General features: G+C 47.0%; 1 protein-coding gene across 1 annotated transcript in view; it reads right to left on the bottom strand.

Annotated features, from left to right (window-relative positions):
* Positions 1–1700: 1700 nt before the first annotated feature.
* The window catches only part of CMTM7 (CKLF like MARVEL transmembrane domain containing 7), a 42108-nt gene continuing 32110 nt past the window's right edge, over positions 1701–11698 (bottom strand). Inside the window, exons 2-5 of the mRNA XM_082664202.1 lie at positions 11199–11372; positions 6449–6547; positions 3866–3947; positions 1701–2275 (exon numbers count right to left, since the gene is read on the bottom strand). Of these exons, the coding sequence (XP_082520328.1) occupies positions 2262–2275; positions 3866–3947; positions 6449–6547; positions 11199–11372 (369 nt within the window). The 3' untranslated portion in view covers positions 1701–2261. The remainder of the gene's footprint in view (positions 2276–3865; positions 3948–6448; positions 6548–11198; positions 11373–11698) is intronic.

Here is an 11698-nt window from a genome sequence, read left to right as displayed (position 1 = left end):
ATGTGCTTCCTAGCGGGGCCCTCAGAGAAAGAGGCAGTACTATGGCTGCACGTCACCTCCTGCAGAGAGAAGCACAGCTAAGCTGTTTTCCAGAGCCTCTCTGAGCAGCAGTCTTTCTTGTGGGTAGTGAGAAAACGCCTGTGCAGAGGCCTGCAGGACAAAGGGCACCAAGCCCACTGTCCAGCCCTCCTACCCAGGTCTCTGCTGGCCAGGAGCTGCCCGCTCGTGGGAGATGATGTGGGCAGACCCACTCTGGTCTCATCTCCCAGTGTCCCAAGTGCCCCAGGTGCCAACACCCTATCCCGGGCCTGCGGTGGCCACAACGAGCCAAGGCTGGCTCTTGGTCCTTGGGGCAGGTACCTGACTCCCATCCTCCCCCCATGGGTCCAGTCTTCCCTCCTCTCACACCTTGGCTTGGTCCTGCCCAGCCGTCTGCTCAGTGGGTCACCTCCCCGTGCTGGGACAGAGTTTGGCTTACGCCTGGGCACTCCCCCTGGGTGAGCAGCCCCAGAGAGCACCTGGTGTAGAGAAGACACACGTCCTGCAGCCTGTATCCTTTAGACCTGCGACGCTTAGCTGTTAGAACACGGCGCTGGCCTCTGCTGGACTGTGGTGCCTGCTGGGGGGTGTGCGTAATTGGACCTCTGCCTTCCTCCATTTCCCAAGTAGCTTTGCAGCTACTTAGGTGCCTTACACAGAAGGTCCTGCATTGCTTTAAAAAAAGAGAAAATTGTGGTAAAATATACGTAACATAAAAGTTAACCGTTTTAACAATTTTTAGTTATACAGCGCAGTGGCGTTAATTACATTTAGATTATTGTGCAGCCATCACCACCGTCCATCTCCAGAATGCTTTTTTTGTTTTTTTTTTTTGGCTTCTCGGCATGTGGGATCTTAGTTCCCCGACCAGGGATCAAACCTGTATCCCCTGCAGTGGAAGCACAGAGTCCTAACCACTGGACCACCATGGAAGTCCCAACCAGAATGTTTTCATCTTCCCAAATGGAAACTGTACACATTAAACATTCACACCAGGGCCCCCTCCCTCCAGACCCTGGCAACCAACCACCATTTTACTTCCTGTCTCTCTGAATTCTGCCTACGGTATGCACCTCATGTAACTAAAATCATACAGTATTTGTCCTTTTGTGTCTGGCTTATTCATCCATGGGGTAGCATGTGTCAGAACTGCCCTCTTTTTAAAGGCTGCCTGTGTTGCTTTTGAGTCTTGTGTAAACAGTACTGGCTTCCATCCTTTATATCAATTTACTTTGAAAATACACAAGGACTTCCCTAGTGGCGCAATGGTTAAGAATCCGCGTGCCAATGCAGGGGACACAGGTTCGACCCCTGGTCTGGGAAGATCCCACATGCCGCGCAGCAATTAAGCCTGTGCGCCACAACTACCGAAGCCCGCGCGCCTAGAGCCCGTGCTCCGCAACAAGAGAAGCCACCGCAACGAGAAGCCCGCGCACCGCATGGAAGAGTAACCCCCGCTCTCCGCAACTAGAGGAAGCCCGCGCCCACCAACGAAGACCCAACGCAGCCAAAATTAAATAATTTATAAAAAAATAAAGAAAATACTCAAATCTTGAGAGGCCAGGACCATCTGCACCCTCTGCTCCTCTTACCTCCAGTGGGCCTCCAGGTAGCGCTCACTTCACAGCCTTCTTCTAACTTAATAAGAAATCCTTCTGCAATTAGCCAAGTCAACATTTTATTTAAAAACACATAAACACGTACACAATGGTAACAACAGGAAAGGAGCCAAGATCTCCTATTTGGGGACAGGCTGACAGCATGGTGCTCCCGTAAGCCTCACTTTAAGAAAGAGGGTACCTTCAAGACCAGATTTCCAAGCGAGATAAATTAGGAGGTGGCTGTGTTTTCACAAGACGCCCCTTCGAGGTCTGGGGAGAGGGGAAGGGTTCGGCAGAGTATTCAAACACCATCCCTTCACCTTAACGGGGGGGGAGGGGGGCATCAGTCCCTGAGGCTGTTCTAAAGCAGGAGGGAGAGATCAGATTTCCCTGGAGGCTGCTTTTCTTTCCCGGACGGGGAGGAATATTCTCTGAGGAAGTGAAGAAGGCTGGCGAGAGAGGCTGGACCCGCTCAGGAGCCGGAGGAAGGGCCCGTCCCGCACCCACCGGCCCAGGGACCCAAACCCCGGTCTCTCCTGCGGCCGCCGGCTCAAGCCCCTCCATCAGCGTGGGTCACACGTCCTGCAGCGCCTCCTACAGGGCTGGCGGGCTGTTAGGGCATCAGACGGCGGCATCTGGGGAAGGAAGCGGCAGAGTTGGGAGAGCTCGGCCGGCAGGGCCTCCCCACGGCTGCGCATGCGCTGCCTCCCCCGCCCTCGCCCCCGTCCGCACCACTTCCCGTGGGAACGATGATTCCTCTCCCTGCTCCTCTCCACCCCAGGCCTCTTCCTCAGAGGTACTGTAACTTCTTCAGCTGTTTGTTTAGGCTCTTCCTCCGTAATTTTACCTAGTATATGTATACTTACAGATTACTTTTAGACATTACCTATTAACTTTTTCGCATTCTTCTTTCATCAAATTTTCTTAAACAGCTTCACAGACATATAATTCATATACCATACAGTTCACCCATTTAAAGTGTTCAATTCCGCCGTTTGCACTATATTCACAGAATTGTGCAGCTACCCCAATTTTAGAACATTCTCATCACTTCCAAAAGAAGCCCCACAGGCATGCGCAGTCACCCCTATATACCCTCCCGCCAGCCCTAAGCAACCACTACCCTACTCTCTGTCTCTGTGGATTTGTCTATTTTGGACATTCTTCCTAAATGGAATCCTACAATATGTGGTCTTTGGTGACTGGCTCCTTTCACCTAGCCTTCTGTTAGCTTTTTGCCAGTGGGACCATTAAAATTGAAGCGCTGCTGTTGGCAACCTCTCTGCTGGGCAAGGTAAGGTGCTTCGATATTTTAAATGTATTTTTAAAAAACAAAGAAAAAGAAGAAAGAAAGGAAGTGCTGGATCAAAGAAAGAAATAAATTAACCGAAATAGCTGGTTTGATTTTCAGCAATTCTATTTCTAGAAATTTATTCTAAAGATAAAATATATTAAGTATGTGTATAGGGATATATTTACAAGGATATTCATTACAGCACTGTTTAGTAGGAAAGAATTTAAAAAAAAAATAAAAAAACAAGCATAATGCCCCCAAATAGGAGACAAGTAAACTACGGCACCGACATGCAATGGAGCCAGTGCAACACCGTGGAGCCACGAAGGATGCCAGAGAAGGACACCTAATGATGTGGGGAAAGTGCCTGACAGGAGGCTAGGTAGGAGCAGAAGAGAAGGTTACAAAATAATACATGAATTCTGATCCTTTAATAAATGCACAGGTGTTGGGACTTCCCTGGCGGTCCAGTGGTTAAGACTCCGTGCTTCCACTGCAGGGAGCATGGTTTCGCTCCCTGGTCGGGGAACTAAGATCCTGCCAGCCGCACGGGGCAGCCAAACAAACAAAACAAGCACATCTCTCTCTATATATATATACTCAGAGAGGAAATGCAGGAGGGAGAGACACCCAGCAGGTGCTATTTCTGGGTACTGTGATAATGGTTTTTATTTTTTTTAATTTCTTTTTCTTATTTCGATTTTCTAAATGTACTACATTTTATTTTTGTCATTAGGAAACTCATTTAAAGAAAACGCTTGGCCATCAGAGACGTAGATGTCAGGGTGCCCGTGGGCGCTGTGGAGACGAGACGGAGCAGAGGGTCCTCTGCAGCAGGGTGGTTCCCTACTGCCGAGCTCCAGAGCCTGTGTCCTCCCGTGCCTGAGCAGAGGGAACCTTCTTGGTCATCTGTTTTCAGACCAGAACTCACCTGTTGACTGGGTCACGCACGAGATCTTGTAGGACAGCCACACACTCGCCAGGCAGAGGAAGGTGGCCAGGAAGCCGAAGATCTGCACGGGAGAAAGGGGGCAGCAGGCGCCCAGGCCAAGGGCAGTCACTCGGGCAGTCACCCTTCTGCTGCTCATCCCTGGGCCTGTTTCCTATACCAGCTGTGGCTGGGAGGGAGCTCAGGGACTCAAGTGACCCGGCCACCTGTCCTCGCTCAGGTGTGGAGGTGACGCCCGGGCCCTGGCCGGGCCCACAGCTGGGACACAGTCAGGCCTCCGGTCGCCACCCCTCGCCTCTTCTCTAGGCAGCTACCTGCCCACGCTCGGATTTATGTTTACAACCGAGCTGGGGCCAAGCCACCGGACTTTAATTATCCTGGGCTAATAAGACAGAAAAAGGAGGAACAGTACATTTTAATTTGGGTTTTTAACACATTAACGTTCAAATGGATTTTCTTGGTGTGGTAGCATCATCTGCACTTCATCCAGAAAGGCTTTCTGTCTGGCTGGCTTTACAGCTGTGTCGGAGCCAGAAGCTGAGGCCCCAATACCTAGTCTTTTTGCATGTATTTAAGTAACATTAGGCTGAAGTAAGTTCAGGCAGCGCTCCTTTTCTTTCTGTGCTCAGCTGTGAGCACCTAGCCCAGAGCAGCCGCCTCATTTGTGATAAGGGCCTCACGGTGGCTCATTAAATGATGGAGCAAGAAGCAGACAGGGACTCAGGTGTCTCTGCCTGGAACTTGGAAGCCTGCAGCCTCTCCTGACTTGTCAACAACACTGGCAGCTGCAGCAGCTAACACTGACTGAGCACTTACTTCGTACCAGGCAGTGTTCTAAGCCCTTTAAAGGAACCCGCACAGCTCTGCCAGGTGGGCACGGCTGTTACCTCTCCCCCACCCTCATTTTTCAGCTTAAGAAACCAGGGACAGGAGGTCAACTCTTCAGCCCAGGAATGTGGACCCAGCAAGGGCCAGACCAGAGATCTGAGCCCAGAGTCCACCTCTGCTTGCCTGTTGCCCAGGTGTCCTCGGGCCCTCCAAGTGCACGGCTGGGAGCTCCCTGAGGTCCAGCCCAGGAGCAGCCAGACCAAGCGCGGGCTCATCCAACCTAGCTGCTGGTTTCCACACATGGCTGCCCGTCACCCCACCCCCGACCCCGTCCACTGCCGTGCCTCCTTTTGTACCAATTGTCTGCACCACATAATCAGCCTATTAGAGCCTGCCCTGGCCTCTCATTGTCTGTTCCGCACAATTAGCACATTATACACCATCCCAGTCTCCAACTGTCCACACTGCATAACTGAACAGTTTATTATCAGGCTACACAATGCTCCTCTGGATGACAGTGCCTTGTGTGCTCATTGTTTCATGTGCCCTGGCCTCCTAAGCTAGATCACCACTTTCTCATCAGCAGGGACCATGTCTTTTCATTTCTCCTGGCCCCTCGCCCGGCCCATGCTTGGTCCTAGGCACAGAGATCGTGTATGACAAATGGGGTTTACTGGGATTCCAGGGCTAACATTGTCATGTGCCACCTCAATGAGGAAACCCAGTGGGAATCTCCCCGCGTGGTCCTGAAACACAGCGGGTGCCAAGCTCTTCTGTCCCCCCCTCCGCCAGCCTGCCTGCAGCTGGGCAGGGGGCAACCATTCCTCTTCTTGGAAACTGCCTGGGGAGGGGGGGAAGGTGCTTAGGGGGCAAGAGTGCTCAGGGGTTTGGCTGCCCCTCCGCGGTGACCTTCTGCCCCATGCAGACTCCACCCCTCCGTGGAATTCCAGGCACTCACCCACTCTTGGCCCAAAGTCCAGAGAATTTTGGTACCGTGCGGAAGCGAGTGACTACCACACAGAGAGCTTTTCTTAAAACTCATTTGAAAAGTGAGGCAAATCAGTTCTGGCCTACAGACTTCCAAACTGTAAACAATTAGCTAAATCAGAAATCAGATGACAGCAATCTATAGATCTTTTTACAATAATGTATATACACATATGTGTATCTGTGTGATAAATATATATAGCTCCCATAGCACTATGTTTTGTCCATTTCCATGCTACTTCTATTCATGTTAGCAGATGGGTCAATTTTCACCTATGAAAGGTATAGGAGTGTTATTTCCTGGCCTGAATACTGTTAAAAGTCAGGAAGGGCAAAGCTAGGACTCACGGCAGATTATCACTAGCTGATCACAAAAATGTTCCCCTGGGCTGGAAAAAGGCCTCAGAACCTTTCCCTGAACGGGGCTGAGACAGCCATGAGCAAATGACCAGCGTGAACATGAGAATTAAAACCTACTTGCCCGTGATTTAAGGAGTGGCTGTAAGAGAAAGAGGCCTGGGCCGCTGGGGCCATTTGAGTTCGTAACAGCCCTGCCCATCCACCTTCTGACACCCTCCACCGTGGGCCCAAGTTTAAGGCTATTTGGAGACCACTGCTGGTGGATCAAGGTCCGGACTGATTCTGAGAAAGAAAGGCCCCAGAGAACAACCCCTTTGCTGCCCTGAGAGGAAGAAAATGAGCATTCGGAACAGGAATTCACTCCTGCCGCTTCCCGGAGAATGTCCTCACCGCTCCAGCCACCAGTCGGCTCTGGTTGTAACTCTTGGAAGCTGCCACGATGGACGCGATTAGGAGAAGCAGGGTACCGATTAAATAGTGCAGGAGTTCCTGGGGGCAAAAACAAAGCAGAGCAGTGGGTAGGGAGCTCCATTCCTGGTTCTCAGAGGCACCTGGGCGTTAGGAGAGATGAATGGAGGGGAGGGAGTGACACTTCCCCTTCTCCCTGTAACACCCCGACAGGAGCAGCGAAGCTCACTGGCAACGAGAAAGGAAGGCCAGCCAGGATGAGGCCACACAAGAGAGAAAAGACGCCAGGCAGGCAGGAAGAGAGGCGACAAAGGGAAAGGATGCTTCTCGGGTGAGGAGAGATGTCTCCTAAGGACCACTCCACTCCTGAGGTCAATCTGTCCACGGTACCTTGACCTCCGGCCAAAGCTACTAACAAGCAAATGAGCTGCTTCTAACTCCAAGGATGGAGAGTTTAAATGAAGCTCCAGCTCTGAGAAGCAAAGCCCCTTAAAAAGATGTGTGCCTTTCTTCTGCTTCAGAGAAAGTTCTGGGCTAGCAATGTGCTGGTTTTGGTGGCTGCCTGGAGGGTCTCCCCATTCCGTGAACAAAAGTCCTCCCAGTTTTGTCCTCATTCTGTCTTCCCTCTTCTTTTCTGTTGGAAGTGTGCCCTCAGGCCAGACTGCTGAGGGGTCTGCAGGAAGGGCTGACGCTGCCTTTGCTTCCCTTGGGTCCACAGGGGCATCCATTTCTGCCCCATTCACTCTCCATGATAAAATGGGGTCTTTGCAGGCCCTGGATGAGGCGAGGCCTCTATCATTCGACAACAAAGGAATGCTTCGCCTCATCCTTTCCCCTCCCCACGAACGCCAGATCAGAGGAGAACTGGGGCTTAGGGCCACTGACAGTGGGGTGCGCCCCCGAGAGAAATTTATAGCTGTCAAGGCTTATATTAAAAATGAAGAAAGGTTTCAAATTAATAACCTAACCTTTACCTTAAGACACTGGAAAAAGGAAAGCAAACTAAACCTAAAGCAAGAAGAAAGAAGGAAATAAAGATTGGAGCAGAAATGAATGATACAGAGAACGGAAGAAAAATAGAGGAAATGAATGAAATCAATAGCTGGTTCGTTGAAAAGGTCAACAGAATAGAGAAACCTTTAGCTAGACTGATCAAGAAAAAAAAAGAAAACATTCAAATGACCAGAATCAGAAATGAAAGACAGACGGGAATCCCCTGGTGATCCAGTGGTTAGGACTCAGTGCTTTCACTGCTGGGGCCTGGGTTCAATCCCTGATCTCAAAACTAAGGTCCCACAAGCAAAGAGGTGTGGCCACAAATAAATAAATAAATAAATAAAAGCGGGGACATCACTACTGGTGTTAGAGATAAAAAGGATTTTAAAAGAATATTATGATCAATCATATGCCAATAAGTTAGATAACTTAGATGAAATGGAGATATTCCTAGAAAGACATGCTACTGAAAATGACTCAAGTAGGAATAATCTGAATAAAATTTATAATAAGTAGAATTTGAATTAATAACAAAAACACTACCCACAAGAAAAGCTCAGGACCAGGTGGCTTCACTGCAGAATTCTACCAAACATTTAGAGAAGAATCAATTCCAACTCTTCCCAAACTCTTCTAAAGAACACAAGAGGAGGGAACACTTCCCAGATCATTCTATGAGGGCAATATTACCCTAGTAACAAAACCAAAGACATCACAGGAAAACTAAAGACCAATAATATATCTTATGAATACAAACGCAAAAATCCTAGCAAACCAAATCCAGCTACACATAAACTGAATTATACACCACAGCCAATCAGAATTTGTCCCGGGAATGCAAAGTTAGTTACACATGTGAATATCAATGTAATATGCCATATTAACAGAATCCTGGGGGGAAAACCTACATGACTATCTCAATAGACAAAGAAAAAGCATTTGACAGATTCTAACACCCTTTCATGATGGAAACAACAAAGTAGGACTAGAAGGTAAGTTCTTCTATTTGATAAACCTCCTACAAAACCCCCACCTAACATCATATTTAATGATAAAAGATGAGTGCTTTCCTCCTAAAATCAGGAACAAGATAATGATATCTGCTCTTGCCACTCTAATGCAACATTCAACTAATTTCTTGCAATGAGCCAAGAAAATGAAGCAAAAAGCATCTAGATTGGAAAGGAATGTAAAACTGTCTCCATTCACAGATGGTATGCTCTTATAGATAGATTTGCAAATCCTAAGGAATCCACTAACAATCTATTAGATCTAATAAATGATTTCAACAAGACTGAGGCTACAAGATCAATATACAGAAATCAATTGTATTTCTATCCACTTGCAATGAACACTCCAAAAATGAAATTAATAATTACAGTTGAAATAGTATGAAAAGGATAAGATACTTAGGAACACACTAAACAAAAATAGTATAAAACTCATACTCTGAAAACTACAAAACATTGTTGAAAGAATTTTTTTTTTTGCGGTATGTGGGCCTCTCACTGTTGCGGCCTCTCCCGTTGCGGAGCACAGGCTCCGGACGCGCAGGCTCAGCGGCCATGGCTCACGGGCCCAGCCGCTCCACGGCATGTGGGATCTTCCCGGACCGGGGCACGAACTCGCTTCCCCTGCATCGGCAGGCGGACTCTCAACCACTGCGCCACCAGGGAAGCCCAAGAAATTTTAAAAGATCTAAACAAATGGGAAAACCTCCCATGTTCATGGATCATGACTTAATATTGTTAAAATGGTAATACTCTCCAAACTTATCTACCGATTCAATGCAATTCGTATTAGAATCCCAGGTGACTTCTTTGTAGAAACTGAAAAGCTGATTCTAAAGTTCATATGGAATGGCAAAAATCCAAAACAATCCTGAAAAAAGAGGACAAATGGGAAGACTCACACTTCCTAATTTCAAAACTTACTGCAAATCCATAGTGATCAAGGTAGTATAATAAGATCAGTGCAACAGAGCTGAGAGTCCAGGAATAAATCCATGCGTTTATGGCCAACTAATTTTCAACAAGCTGCCAAGACCACTCAGTGGGAGAAAGAACAGCCTTCCCAACAGATAACTGGGACAACAGGATATTCACATGCAAAAGAATGAAGCTGAATCCTTGCTTCATACTATACGCAAAAATTAACTCAAAATGGATCCAACACCTAAATGTAAGAGCTAAAAGTATGGAAGGCTTAAAAGAAAACACAGAGGTGAATCTTCATGATCTTGAATTGGCAATGGCTTTTTAGATATTATACCAAAACCATAAACAACAAAAGAAAAATATAAATTAGATTTCATCAAAATAAAAAACTTGTCCTTTAACAGATACTATCAAGAAAGTAAAGACAAAAAGAAAAGAAAAAGAAAAAATTATGGGAGAAAATATCTGATAAAGGACATTTAACTAGAATATACAAAGAACTCTTACAACTCAATAATAAAAAGACAACTTAGTCAAAAACTTGAACTGAAAAGACATTTCTCTAAAGAAAATATACAAATGGCCAAAAAGCACATGAAAAGATGACTAACACCGTTAGTCATCAGAGAAATGCAAATCAAAACCACAACCTGTAACTTCACACTCACTGGAATAAAATCTCAAAGTCAGAAATAACAAGTGTTGACAAGGATGTGGAAAAATTCGAACCTTTATACACCACTGCTAGGAATGTAAAGTGGTACATCCACTTTGGAAAACAGTCTGGCAGTTCCTCAAACAATTAAACATAGTTACCATGTGACCCAGCAATTCCACTCTTAGGTATATTCCCAAGCAAAATGAAAATATGTCCACACACAAAATTTGTACACAAAATGTTCATAGCAACATGATTCATGATTGACAAAAGGTGGAAATTCATAACTGCCACATGTCCATCAATGATGAATGAATAAACAAAATGTGGTATATCCTTTCCATGGAATATTAGCTATAAAAAGAAATGAAGTACTGATGTATGCTACAACATAGATCAACCATGAAAACCCTCTACTAAATGAAAGAAGCTAGTCACAGAAGACCAAATATATGAGTCCATTTATATGATATGTCCAGAATAGGAAAAGTTACAGAGGCAGGAAGCCAATTAGTAGTTGCTCAGGGCTGGAGGTGATGAAGGATAGGAGGTAACAGCTAAAGGGTACAGAGTTTCTTTTTGAGGTGATGAAAACATTCTAAAAATAACTGAGGTAATGGTTACACAAGTCTGGGAATACACTAAAATTCATTGAATTGTACACTTCAATGGGTAATTGTATGACATGTGAACTATATATCAATAAAGCTGTTTTTAAAAAGAACATAGTGGGAAGAAAAAACCCTAGCAACTTCTGACATGTTTCCTCAGACTCTGCCAGTCCACTTTAGCTGACAAATCTTATCAATACTCACACAGTGTAAATACCCATTACCCCTATCAGCTTCTTCCTTCTATGTTCCTCCTCCAAGTCACACACACACACAGCCCATTTTCTGTCACTTGAGAAAACAAGCACTGAGGTGAGAGGCACAGCCTTCTAGTAGCTGGAAGGTGAGTTTTAGAAACCAGTGGGACATGAGGCATAGACGTGCACCCAACAGTGGGAAATTCAGAGCTGAAGCAGCCAAGGATGGTGCAGGAGGCGGGGTAGGCAGACAGGAAGGACTCCGTCAGGTCTCAGTGCCCAGCCTGCATCCTGACTCGTGCAAGCCGAGAGCAGGCCCGGCCACTCCCTTACCGACAGGGGCCAGCTGATACAGGTGAGCACGCGGTACAGGCGGAAGAGGTGGACCAGGTAGAAGGCGAGAATCATGATCAAGTTGCAAATGGTGACCACTTCAAAGTAGCTGTAGGCACTGTAGCTGGTCCACAGAGAGCTCCTCACGCAGATGAAGGCAATCAGCAGCGAGACCTGGGACGTGAACACAGAGACATCAGAGAAATGCCCACCCAAGATGGGCACCCAGGGAACGAACAACACAACAGAAACACAGACAACCACAGGGGACCGAGGAGCTGCCACAATCCAGGTTACCCCATCACAAACTGGCTAGAACAGTGCAATTTCCCACAGTACAAGCTTTTGAAACACAAGCCATTGTGAACGCTGAGGACGGCAGGGAGTGGTCTGTTCTCTCTGTTCTCTGAGGTCCATGTGCCGGCAGGATGCATGCTCAGGGAGAGGGCAGGAATTCTGGAAATAACCAGGCAGGACCACCTCCCTTATTTGCTGGACCT

This window comes from Grampus griseus (genome assembly GCF_964374135.1).
Source record: "Grampus griseus genome assembly, chromosome: 10".
NCBI classification, from domain to species: Eukaryota; Metazoa; Chordata; class Mammalia; order Artiodactyla; family Delphinidae; genus Grampus; species Grampus griseus.
This window is presented reverse-complemented; position numbering and strand designations above follow the sequence as displayed.